Source organism: Lissotriton helveticus, chromosome 5_1, assembly GCF_964261635.1.
Source record: "Lissotriton helveticus chromosome 5_1, aLisHel1.1, whole genome shotgun sequence".
Classification (NCBI taxonomy): Eukaryota; Metazoa; Chordata; class Amphibia; order Caudata; family Salamandridae; genus Lissotriton; species Lissotriton helveticus.
In genome coordinates, this window is record NC_136065.1 from 2,135,413,692 (window position 1) to 2,135,427,292 (window position 13,601).

Here is a 13,601-nt window from a genome sequence, read left to right on the forward strand (position 1 = left end):
AATTTCAGCATTGAAGAGGTTTTCGCTACCAGCTTGGGAACTTATTTTGGCACGTTTTCGGTGTCCAGCTCCAAAGGAAGATGCTTACTGCTTCAGGTGGAAGCAGAGCTGACAGATGGCATGAATTGACATCTTTGGGAGGGATCTTGCTGGGAAATGAAGGCTTCTCTCGTGTAGATTGGCTACAGGTAGTAAAGTCAAAACCAAAGGGTGCTCCTTCCTGAAGCTTTGCCCAGGGCTTTATGAGAGGCCCCTCAGGAGCAGTGATCTGTCTAGGCGCGCATCTTGGAACAAGCCTTTGTTACCTGGCCCTTGAGCGCTGGCATTAGACCTGCAGTCCTAGGTATGGTCATGGTCTGTGGGCGGGGAAGGTTTTGACGCTTGAGGCTTGGAGAAGAGTCTTGTGAATAGGCATGCCTTGCACCACCAAAAGAGACGCCTTTTTAGTCTACTTCAAGAGGGTCTTGTTACCGAAAGAAGTAGGGTGTTTCGGGCGAGGGATGCCACTTATGCGCCCAGTGTCTCTTTCTTCAGTACGAGAATGCCTTTACTGGTCCAACCACAGGAACTTGGTGCTGCACCTAGGGCAGAACTGAAAGAGTGAACTTTCCACAGCACCACCACGTTAGTCATTCTCCAAAGATACAACCTGTATTCTCTCGAAGGCTGTTGAATTCTTGTCAGTACCGGAAGGGTTTCAAGTTAAATGGCGCTGGTAGAAAAGAGCAACAATCCTTTCAAGAAATGCGTCAAAACAGCCGGTTTAAATAATGATGGCTGTTCAGGCAAATGAAGGAAGGAATATGAGACTTGTTAGGTAACTTTAAACTGTGCCCGGAGCAAAGATAAACAAAGCCTTGCCAGGCCAAAGAAAAAACAAACTTTAACACGTCAGGTAGCTTTGCTTGAAAAGGGCCTATGCACACCTCACATCAAAAGGCAAATGAAGTCTAGCAACCGGAGCATATGGTTCTTCTGGATGGGTGGTGTGCAGCCATAATGCCATTGTCTTTAAGGAGATCAGAGCTGGCCCTGCTTGATCTCCATGCATTAAGGTTGAGATTTGGGTAGAGCGTCTGCTCTGAGGTTTGGACAATAGATCTTCTTAAAGTGAAAGCCAAAGTGGAGGACCAGACTTTCATGCCCAATGCTGGGGTATTAGTCAAGCCTCACATTCCACAGAACGTGCAGAATCAGAGGAAATGGCTCAACACATACAGAATGCCAAAGGAAGGTACCTCCTACAGCCCCTCATAAATGGAACTGCATGTTGCAGGAAGCTGGTTTACTGAGGGCCCGATTACAACTTTTGGCCCACCACCACCACTCCCCTGCACCGCCAAGAGTCGCTGCCCCCCACCCACCAGATTACAAGAAATGTTGTGGTCTGGGGGGCGGGCGGTATGGCAGTTCAGACGGCGGTGGCACCGCAATGAGAAAGCCACACAGGTTCCTGCACGGCATGGACTGTAAAGACCAAGCCATGCAGGAACTGTGGCGCATGCACATGGGGGGCACATGTTGTGCACCCCTGAATGCATCCCATGGCTGAGGGGGCACAGAAGGGCCTGTAGGGCCCCCCTTTGTTTCAGCACTGCCAGCCTTTTCATGGAGGAAAGACATCCATGAAAAAAGCTGGTGGTCCTGAAACTTTTAATACACATTAGTATCTGCAGAATAGGCAGCGGAGCACAGGCAAGATGCAGTCAACCCAGACTAATCTGAATGAAAGGAACCAATGCTCACTTCGCTCCCGAAGCTGAGGTGCATCCAGATGGAGTACCATGCGTTCACAGCAACGTCACATCAGAAGCGTTTTTTCCATCTCTTTGAAAACTGGGCCGTCCATTGCGTAGCAGAAAAATTCAAACAAGGGTGCCCACTACAAGCAGTAGGACCAGCAGAAGCCCTCCAAAAACACTTCCCAAAACGGAGTGTATATGATGAAAGAACTCCAAAGATTGTCTGACAGGTGCTTAATAGTCCAGAACCTATGCTGCTTCTAAATAGGTGCACAATCCCACTCATATCAGACATGATGAAGATACAGTGTACCATTTCTCCAAAATGGAGCGGGAAGTTAGTTCGGACTAGTGCCTGCATCTCAAGCGAAGACCTTGCAACCTGGAGATCAAGTCTCTCAGGCTGAAGTTAAGGCCACATCCTTCTGTAATAGCATGGCTTTCAGTCTGCTCAGAGAATCAAACTGTACATGGGAAACATCGAAAGAAGGCCACAGAGTTGCCTCCCTAACTGTGTGGTCGGTGGAAACAATACTTGCATACAAGTGGCCCTGGAACTTACTGTGACCAGATATGCGATGCCTGGTACCATCTCACAACAACCTTGATCATTCAACATCAAATAACTCCCATTCGAGAGTAGTTTGAACACCGATGAATCACGGCTGCTTTGGATCCTTTCAACTGACACAATAGGTTTGCAACTGAAGTATTACCTGTTCTGTGAAGCAAAATATCCTGACGAATTAGAGACCCACTTAAAGAACTCTCACAGTCTGAAATACTGAGAAACTTCAGTGTCCCCCTTCCTGCATCTAAATCTGTACTGTAATTCCCAAGATTCATGCATGCACCCCTCTCCTAGTGCTTCATACCTGCCTACCTAGTGATACTGCAGACAGTACTGAAATTGGAATGTCGTGACTGGCAGTGTCATATAGCCATGGACTAACTATTTTGTGGAGGGTGACTCAGCCACAGTAAAAGGTAATTGGCCCAATGTTTCAATGTGCAGCATTGTATACTTTGCATCTCTTCATGCCATTCTTGTCTTCCTGTTAGATTGTATGCGCAAAACAGAGACGTCCTGTTGATATACCGCCAGGGCACGTGACCAGAACACAGTGATTGGAGCATCCAGCGCAATAATAGAACGGATCGTAATTGCGATTACCTGTGTTGAAGAATAGACAAATCCTGTTCTATTTTATCTATTGCAAAAGACTCAATGTTGCCCATGAATAAATCCTGGATGTCAGTGTGTTCGTACCATTGTCAACCACTGTGAAAGCCTTTTCTAGGTTAACCCTGTCAATTTCACGCAATCTCTCAGCAGTCTCTTGTTGAGAGATTTACCATACTTCGTTGTAAATAGCGTATAAGAAGCGCTTCTGACGTGGCTTCTGGGGACCTAGCTGAAAATCCCTAAGATCCATGTCATAAGAGAGTAAGGACAAGTGTTGTTTCACCTGGGACAGTGTTGAGGTTTCTAGCAACTCTAGGCATAACTTTCCAACACCCCGAGTGTTCTGTGTGTACGTAACGTTGGTAAGGCCTATTGATTGTAAACCCTTCTGTGATACCGCTGAATCTTAACTGACACCTATTTGTGTCGATAGGCCAAACAAGCCATCCCTTCCAATCGGGATCTGATTAATTGTATGAACCATCATCTAGAATGTCATCTTGTGTATCCTCACTATGTTGTGTATAGTTTTGCCACCTCTCAAATTGTGTAAGTCAGGGAATCCGAGGTGTGTTCAAGTCCTTTATCTTGGCTAACCTAAGACAGGAAGTCTGTTGTACTGTGTTGTTACGGAAGATAATTTGCTGTGGTATGCATGCTCTAAATAAGGCCTCAGTTACCTGAACTTGCCAATCTATAGCCCCAAGACAGATTGTGTGTCTATGGTGTCCATCCAAAAGTCGAAACCATGTAAAGGCAGCTGGGAAATAAAGGAAGCAGAGTAGATCTGTTTCGTATTAGTGAGCATATTTTTCTTTGCAGATGTCGGCGCAAGCTTAGAATAGTAAGACCTCAGATCTGAAGTGTTAAACCCAGAAAAATAAGAAAACTTCTGTTCAAACGTTTATGAACTACCTTTTGGTGGTGTTGGGTAATGTTCCCATTGATGGTAAGTGAAAACATTATGTGGGATACTTGCTTTGTGCAGGACATTATGACCATAGTGTTGGTAACAATGCATGGTGTCAAAATCAGATGTACCATTATACAGATCATTACTTGAAAATGCAGCAGATTGTTCAAAATCAGACAGCGTAGTATTTACAGATTTAAAGTCTCAATCATCAGAGAAAATATTGAAGGTGATGATTTCACTTAAAGAAATTTTAAATAAGTGTGGTAATTTTAAAATATCAAGAGGACCATATACATCACAGAAAACTCTGTCCCGAACTATTTTTTCGGGAACTGGAACTACTGTAATGTTCACTAAGAATAGGTCTCTTTGCTCACGGTGTGATGATGCATGTGATTTCAGGACCAAGTTCACATTTTGTGCTGCAGAGCGTTTTGGGAGATTATGTACATTCAGGAGCATGAAAAAGACAGTCACTCTACCAATCCAAAGGACTAGGAACAGTAGACCAATTGCAATCCAGAGCTGTAGCCAGGGAGAAACAAATTAAGTCTTTTTCAGCCAAAGGTAGAAATCATGTTGTTTTTGTGTGTGGGCAGCAGGAGCTGGTGGTGATTCAGGTTCACTTGGATCCAGAGAGAAAGTATTGAAATCGATGAAGCAGCTAGCCACAGTTTGATCAATTTTTGATAGGTCAGCAGGTTTTGTAGAACTGGCAGATGACACATTTCAAGACATATCCACATAGATGTTGGTATTAGGCCGAATTGAGATCTGGGTTTCATTTATATTTTGTTACTGTTCAATTTCAACAGGCACAAGTTCCATTCCATTGTTGGTAACTCCTTCATTTCGTAGAATTGGATCTTCAAATGTGATCAATCTTTCTGTCTGAACTTCCTGTATGGTAGCGAAAGGAGATCGGCGGCTACCCAGGAGCCCACGCGGCCTACTATTCAGCATCGGCCACATAGTGTGATATGACCATATCAATGGAGACGAATGTCTTTTCTTTCTTTCCGGCAAGGGGTGGAAGAAGTACTGTTTTTTTCCTTCGACAGCTAGCACAGGTACAGGAGTTCTATAAGATGGCTCAAATTATTTTTTGGCCACAATTTTTTCTCTGATCAGGTCCCCAATCTTCGGGACCCAGGCAATTCTTGCTGGAACAGCTTTCACTTCCTCAGTGGCAGTGCGTTTTACTTGGACGTTGCTTTGAAATAACCTGAATTTACTGAGCTCCTGGAAAACAGCCAAATGATCATTGATGTCAAATGCATTTTCATCTGTCACTGCGCTGCCACAATCTAGGTTGGATACCCACATTGTAGTCCCAAACAGGACTTCATATGGAGTACGGCCCCCTAGGGAACTTCTTGGCATGTAATTAAGTGCCCTCTGGACCCCATGTAGGTCATTGTCCCTACTGCCCTCGAGCCGAATACACTTGCTGTTAAGGATTGCTTTAAGTCCCGGTCTTTCCTCTCCACAATCAAATTTCCCTCAGGATGATATGGAGAGGGGTACCGCAAGACTACACCCAAACTTCCCATGGCTTCTTTGTAAGCCTGAGAGCTAAATGCAGGGCCACAGTCAGAATGTAATGTGCCAATTGTGTACGTCCGTATAAAGACTAGCAAATCCTTCAAAACCATTTGAGCGTCAGCCGAGCGCTGGGGCCAAAACCATTGGAATCTAGAGCATGAATCCACAGATGTAGCTGTAAGCCCCGTCAGATTGTAAGGGGCCACAGTGGTCCAAACAGACACATGCAAGAGCTCGGTCTGATATCAGTAGTGGTGTTTGTGGCGGTGGAACCTTTCATCTGATGTCGCACTTAAGGACAAAGCTTTTGGTCTGTTTGGTGAGACCTGTCTACCAATAACGTTGCTTCAGTAGTGAAACAGCTGCAGTAATACCTGCGTGTGCTGAACCCAGACCCTTGTGTGCAGTTAGAATTAAACCGAATCTGCGATCCATGTTTGGCATTACTCTATAAACCACTCCTGGAATTTGAGCATATCGAATATTTTGTGCATCTAACTTGTAGGAGTACTTGAGTAGAAAACCTTTTGGCAAGGCTGAGCTGATGTTGCACGTAGCGTTCACAGCTATGAATATCTGTCTGTCTATTCTCGTACTAAAACGAGTGACTGCAGCAATGGCAGCAGTTCTCACTGTCATTTTGGCAGCTTCATCGGCCAGTGAATTCCCTTCAACGTGCATGCCAATTCGCTGATGACTCAATGTGTGAATTACATGAGCCGTGGCAAGCCTTTTCTTCAGCTCTGCCACTTGTTCCCAATTGTTGTGCAGCCTTTGAAGTCTCTAAACCAATTCTGGCCCCAATAGTAAAGATATTTGTTTTATGACTGGACACAGTAGAACGAATCGCTCACAGGGAGTGTGGGGAATTCTCGATCCATATTTTTTGGGCTGGTATCAGGGCTTTTAGTTTTGCCAGCTGTGCAATCTCCTAGAGACTGTCTGCGTATTGCTAGGATGGAACTTGCCTTCCTGCATATGTCCTTTTACAATTGCACATGCCGCGCTGTATTGCTGTTTACTTCCTACGGCAGCCTGGGCAGAAACGTCAGTGTAAATGATGTATTCATACTGATTTCATTCAGGAGAGGATATTCTTGTTCGTACTTTCAGAAATGCTTGTGTTTTTAATGTAGAGTAACATTTGTAATCCACATCTGTTGCAGTGAGAGAATTATTCCATTGTATCCATCGCGGATGCAGTGCTTTTGCGTTTGGAACGCTTGCTTTTGTAACAGCCTCTAGGGTTGGTACTGGGGTCATGATTAATATCCATTTTCCCTGAGCTAGTGCTCTTTCTCTCACTACAGCAGTCTGTACCTGCTGTCAGTATTTGTTTCTGTGGATGCAAAATGCATTTCAGAGCTTGTGTACAAATGAGATTTGTATGCAATGGGCAGTGTTTCACCACCATTGAAGGTGAGGTAGGTGTACCCAGATTGACCCGCGACAACATGGATCACTAAGTTTATATCGTGTTTACACATATATGTAAGTGTTTGGAAGCTATCATGTCAGCTTGTAAAGAGCGGAGAATTTCTGTGTGTTCCTGTGTCCAATTTCAAACTGAAAAATCTGGTCTAATTAAATCGTAGAAAGGTTTTACCATTTAGGCGTAATCCAAAATGTATGTTCTGACAAAATTTAGGAATCCTAAAATGGACTGTAAGTTTTTAAGAGTCTTTGGATGTTGGAGCAGCGCACATTTTTTAAAAAGAAATAGCTGCTAGGCTTTTTCCTTCACTTGAGAGCTCATTTCCTATTAATGGGATATTGAGGTGGGCAATTTTTGATTTTTTTAAAGTTAAATTTGTAGCCCTCAGAGGCGAACCCCAGAATTATGTTGTACACCCAGGTCAAGTGAATCAATAATTCATCGTCCGTCAGATACATGTCATCTACATTGGAAAATGCCTCCTCATCACAATTTTGAAGTAACTCCGATACTCTAGCTGATAACAACCCGGGGCTATTTTTATACCCATGGGTCAGTCTACAGAATTGTGTCTGAGGGCCAAGCGCTCAAAATGCTGTCAAATATCTGCTTTTTGGTGCTAAATTTTGGAAAATAATCCATTTGAGATATCTAGTGTTGTTTTGGATTTCTTACACACACTGTCATTCATTAATGCCTGTAGTCTAAAACTAGACGGTATGAATTGTCGGGTTTTATCAAGAGAAACAAAGGATTATTCATGGAAGAGGTGCAATTTTCAACCACGCCTTGGTATTCCAGTTGATCTAAGATCTCTCTGACTTGTTTCTTTGCGTCATGTTTTATTGAGTACTGCCTCTGTGCAGTTGGAGTAGTTTTAACTGGAATTTCATGGTGAGGTGACTCCGCATTCCCACCCTACATGATTGCGGTATAATGCAGGAGCTGGTGCTACCGCCCACTCCAGCGTGTATGAATGTTTAAGTGATTCTGGAATGAGGTCAGAGAAGGCTGGTAATATTGTGGCTTCACCTTTTGGGCAGTCAATAACACAATCTGGTGGTCAATCTTTTTCAGCCAAAAGGATATCCACATGTTAGCTTCTCCAAAAAGAGACCTTTCACTTTCCTGGGTATGTCCCCCTCCATTTGGAGTGTTATTTCATATAACTGATGTGGGACACTTACCCTGGTTTCAGGGGTTTCCCCATGATATGCTCATCAACACTGCTGTCACCAGAAATTCCATCAGGTTCTGGTGAGCTATTGTTACTTCTGCTGCGCTGTCTAGCATCGTCAGAGCCCATTCCCCGTTCAGTAGTTGAGTCCTCAGTAGCCTGGGCATTTCTTATTTTAAGGCCAGCTACCTTCTTCTTTTTAAATTGAGATTTAGAATTTGGTTTATCTTCTTGTTTGATAGTATAGTCTGAAGTACGATGTGTGTCTCTTAGCTTGAATCGCTCTTCTGATCTGCGTTCTGACCATCCATCCCTCTCTGAGTTTTTGGATGAACCCTGAAAGGAACAAGAGGAACGTCTATCATTATCCTGATACCTGTCAGGTTTTTAATATTGTCACAGTTTCTAAGGTTATATTTCCTATCAGAGGGCTCCTGTTGAGGAGACCCAACCTGTGATTGTGATGCATTCTACTTGTTTTTTGATTGTTTATCATCCCATTACTTTTTAGTAGAATCGGGTGCTTGCTTTGAGTTATCTTTTTCAAGATTACCCATTAATTGTGGGTTCACTGGTCTTGCTCCCAAATTATCTCTATTCAGTGAAGCATAAGCATCTTCGATAATTTTATGTAAGGCATGCTCCTGTTGTGCAGGAGTTATGTTATAATGTTATAAAATATTTTATAGCGCGCTCTATTACTCTCGAGTATCCTGGCGCGTAAGGGGCATGTGAGGAAAGCAGGAAAGGATGGCAGTGGAAGCATTTAGGCAGGTAAGTTAAACAGATGGGTTTTTAGGCTTTTCTTGAAGTGGACAATATTCTGCATTATGCGTAGATGGAGAGGAAGAGCATTCACTCAGGCGTTGGCGTATAGCCCCCGCTGCTGCCTCTACTTTTATGTTGGCTAACATAATTGTTGATACCTGAACAAAATTGCCTACCAATTTCATCCCCAAGTCCAGGGCAGGTTCTGCCCCCTACTCTTTCTGTATTTATTTCAATGCTTCTGGTATGACTGCTATTAAGGGGGTACAATGCATTCTGGTATAAACGGCAGCAAAAACTGTACCCCAAGTGGTACAGTACTCTATTGGGGGAGCTATCCCAATTGGCAAAAATTGTCAGTATTCTGTGTTTTTCTTGTAGGCCTGGGTGTAGAAAAACTGCCTCAAGCTGTGCTATTTTCTGTGCTACCCAGAATGGCATTTTCTCACGTTTAGTGGGCATTCTTCCCATAATTGCATTCAGTGTTTGCGGAGTGATTTTTGCTGCAGTTCCTTGTAGTTGACTAGCTTGAGTGACACTGGTAGGTTGAATTGTAAGTGTTCGTATTACGAACTGTTTTAGATTTCTGTATAGTTTTATTATTTCTTTGTGAAGTGGACGCAAGTCTGCTGCTGGTAATGCATCAATCTCCGGATGCAGTGTGTAAGCAGCTAGGACAGGCAAAGTTGTTCCGTCTCTGCTGAGCGGATTGAGTCTCCCTTTATCTGTGGTATGGGGGAGGGTGCCTTTAAACCAATTTATATGCACTTGGTAAGTTAACAGGACTTCTATGTCCTCGTATGGAGAATATTCTTCAAGTGGTTCATCTGGTATATAAGTATGAAACAAATGTGTGTTAGCATCTGTAGGTGGTAATTCAACCAAAGAATAGAATAGCTCTGTTCTGAATGTCTTGTGTGTCGCAACCACAAAGGTAACGGACCCAATCAATAATGGGAAACCATAATCTAATAATTTCATAGCAATTGCATGTCTGCAATTTTCTGAAATGTTAAGAGCACCTTCCTGCTCAGCTTCCTCAATACTAGCACCACTTGTACCAGCATCCCCATTGTTCGACATTATGGGAGGAAGTATAAAGAAAAAGAGATAAGGTTCTGCAAAATGTGGGGCACTATAATCCTTCAAGCTTGGACAAACCTACAGCCAATACATAGGATATACCTAATCAGCTGTGGCGGATTTGCCCTCCCCACTCCAGACGTCTCTGGATATATGGCAGATGGGGTCTCTGAGAAAGCATGACTGAACTACTCAGATTTTTTGGATCAATCTAGTCTGATTTCAGACACACTCAAAGGATATGTTAGCCTTTACACAAGCTAGCTCATAGTGCCACCATAAGCCCCTTAACTTTACCAAGGAGCGAATGGTCTCTGGCAACTATCGAACATGACAACCCTTGATGGAAACAGTGTATTACTTTTTGATCAGTCACTCATGCTCGCTTGGTCTCAGAGAAATACACAGAATACACGATGGGCACGTTTTCAATACGCATTTATTGAACCAGCGTCATTCTAGTATAAAATACATATGCTGCAACAACCATCAGACAGAAACAGATATATACGATTGCAAGCACCGAGTAAATAAAAGGTAGAATTCTACCATGTTGCTAAAACAGTGAATATATACAGGCATATAGATACATGGCGAATAATCCCGATTACTCCTAAAATGCTAACCCTAGAGTGTACTTAAATGTACTTACCATGTATGTAGGGTGTAAAGCCAAGAATCCCCTAGGAGAGAGCCAACCCCATTACCTGATTGGAGAGAATGAAGGACCCCGTCTTGGTCTCAAGCGGGACACCCCGCAAGGGATGTCGGACCACTGCATGCTGGAGTTTCTGCATGCAGGAATCTCAGCATCTTGTCAGCATGGAAGCTTTTCCACTGGTTGGCCAGAGAAGATTTGGTTTGTTTATACCCGAAAGGAACCCTCAGGGGCTCTATCGAGATGTGTAATGGTACTGGGGGTCTGTCATTCAAGGAGGACGATAGCGATGACTTTTGTACAGAGTTATTACACAGAAGATGGTAATCCTGCTTTGCCTGTCCTAGGCAGGAGATGATACTAAGAATCCTCTTGCATAATAAATTAGGCTAGTTTTCAAAGAAAACCACACAACAGTTGTTCGGCGCTTAAGTAGGTAAAAGGTCAGCAACAAAACTCTTATCTAGGGCAAGGTAGGACAAATGTAGGTAAAAGGTTGTGTGGCTACCTAGGCGTATACTGGGGTACATTGGGGCTCATACCAATCCTTTCCAAGCCTTGCAGATGACATCTGGAGCAAGTTATTATGCAGCAGCATCTCCTGCTGCAACCTCTCCTTTAGAAGCATGCCAGAGAGTCCAATGTACATCATTAGGAAGGTCTGACGACTGGCTGCAGGAGCAACAGTAGTGGCTAGAAGTGGAGGAGACCCCAGTTCCCTTCTCTACACCTGCTTTAGCTGAAATCCTAGGTGTCCCGGAGAAGTGTATGCTGGGATACACAAAGCCTTTAGAGAGCATGCACAAGTAGAGAGGCTGAACAGGATTCTTTCCACACATGATGCAGTCAAGGGAAGTGACAATAGGTCACATGGTACGGTTCCATAGAAGTGTACATGCTTGAGTGATTGAGCACTGGAGTAGAGTGATAAGCACATGCAGCTCTGCTCAGATCAGGTAAGGTCACTCACCTTCTGATGTAGTCCACGAGGAAGGAGATCCAGCCTTGGGTGGCGTAGCTGTCCCCATATGAACCGGTTTTGGCAGGCATGTTTTGGTGAATGGTGGAGTGCAGCTTTGCAAGATCCTCTTTTCCGGGGATTGGCAACGAGAGGTCTTGAAATGTCTCTACAGTGGTAGACACCTATTATGGGTGATAAGAAGGAACCAGCATGTTTCACACAGAATATGTTATGCCATCTCATCTCACTGGCTGTTAACACATTTGGTTCTGCCCATGTGTAATTGTAAGTAGCATTGTTTTCCTGATCTTATCTGCTAATAAAAAATGGCAAAATTACCAAAAGGTGTTGACGTTAATGTGCACATGCCCAAAGAATATTCTTCTAACCACATGCACCTTCTGGTCGATTTAGAAAACCTACATTTCTAATTAACACATCACTACTCCCAACACTTCCCCCTGAAAGCTAGAACCATGTGTGCCGTAGAAGATACTTTTCCCGTTTGAAGAAAACCTCTAACTAATACTAGTGCTTCAGAAGGTTGTTCTGAAATCATCATAGAAAATGAAAAGTTACTTACTGAAATAATAATTCAGCACAAGTATCCTACTCGGATTCTGAACTTTTAAATATTTCTCAGCTACTAGGGAGATGCTTGGATATAACAACTTTCATTGACAAATTTCTTTCAAAAGTAAAAGGGCCCGATATCCTGTCTGCCTTAATTCAAGTATCATCGTATACAAACCATTTGTAATAAGGCAGACAAGAGATCAGTCATGTTTGTGACAGAATAACGCATCCTCTACATCATGCCGAAAGTTATCTAACCTTTCACTTCTGAAATTATTGTTTTAAAATAAAGAAATATAAAAATGCAGCACTCTGACAGGAACAATGACTGCAGCTTTGAGCAAAAGAAGACGGCATTTCACCAAGATTGATGGCCCTATTCTCCAAAGGAAAGACACGTCTTTGCACAGTGTCTAGCATTGCTCTCAAATAAGATATGAATGTGATCTGATCGTCTTCTGTAGACGTAGACTGAGGAACAGAGACTTTGTAGTTCAAATGTCCTGTTTCACTTTCTGCCTTTATCAGCTAATTGCCTAGTTAAGAGTAAGTGTATAGTCCTTGATGTCGAAAGCAGGCTTCTGGCATGCATTTTGAGAAGTTCAAGGAGCAGGGTCCAGATCACAAGGAAGCACAGAGTACTTTTAGGATGATGCTCTGAATATACACCCCAGGTACATCCTGTGCTTTCTTGATATTGGAATGTGGAAGCAGGCATCTTGTAGACCTACTACAGAGCACATCCTATCACCTTGTCTAAGGAAAATCTGATGGAGTGCTTGCATACAAAAGTTGTCCCTTTTGATCCACTTGTTGGCTCTCCATAGACTTAATATTTATCACAACTCCCTTTTTTTTGGATCTATTCCCTAAACTAGAAAACATCTTGAATAGACTCTCCATTTCCAATGGGTAAGACAGGGGCTGGTTTGATTGCACGCTTCTTCAGCAGTATGAAGGTTTCTTTTCTCAGGGTGACAAATTGGAACTTCAAGGCTAGCTTCGGTGGTGCAGGGATTGGTAATGCCTTGAAGCACAGAGAGCACACATGCTTTACAATAGTCAAGACCCACTGGTCTTTTGTGATCTTCTCCCACACTTCCAAGTGTCAAATACTGCTACCTCACTTGAGTGGTGAAAAGAGAGGGTGCCATTAAGGCAACAATGGCAATTGTTGGAGGGCTGGCAGCTGAAGTGTTGGAAGGGTGTGATTGAGCGGTGTTATTTATAGAGCCTCCTAGCCGATAGGGATATTTCGGACCCTGCTACTGTTGATACTGGTATGGCCAGTAAGGGAGCTGAACCCTCCGAGAGTAGTAACAGCGGTCTCTATGCTTGTATTCGGGAATTCTTCCTTCCAACCAGCTCTCTTCCTGTATGCTGTCCAAACAAAAAAAAAGAGCCTGAAAATGGAAGGTTCAGGAATTTCATTTTGTGTGTCAAGCTTCAATATATTCAGGCGCAGCCAAAAAGAACACCTCCTTGTAACTACATGGCAGTATCCCAGAGATGCCAATTCCACTGAGGCTGTGGTTGCACTAATGACTTGGACAC

General features: G+C 43.4%; 1 protein-coding gene across 1 annotated transcript in view; it reads right to left on the reverse strand.

Moving 5' to 3' along the window:
• The window catches only part of USP20 (ubiquitin specific peptidase 20), a 352,979-nt gene that overhangs the window by 145,187 nt on the left and 194,191 nt on the right, over positions 1 to 13,601 (reverse strand). The window contains exon 13 of the mRNA XM_078646239.1: positions 11,481 to 11,653. Within this exon, the coding sequence (XP_078502365.1) occupies positions 11,481 to 11,653 (173 nt within the window). The remainder of the gene's footprint in view (positions 1 to 11,480; positions 11,654 to 13,601) is intronic.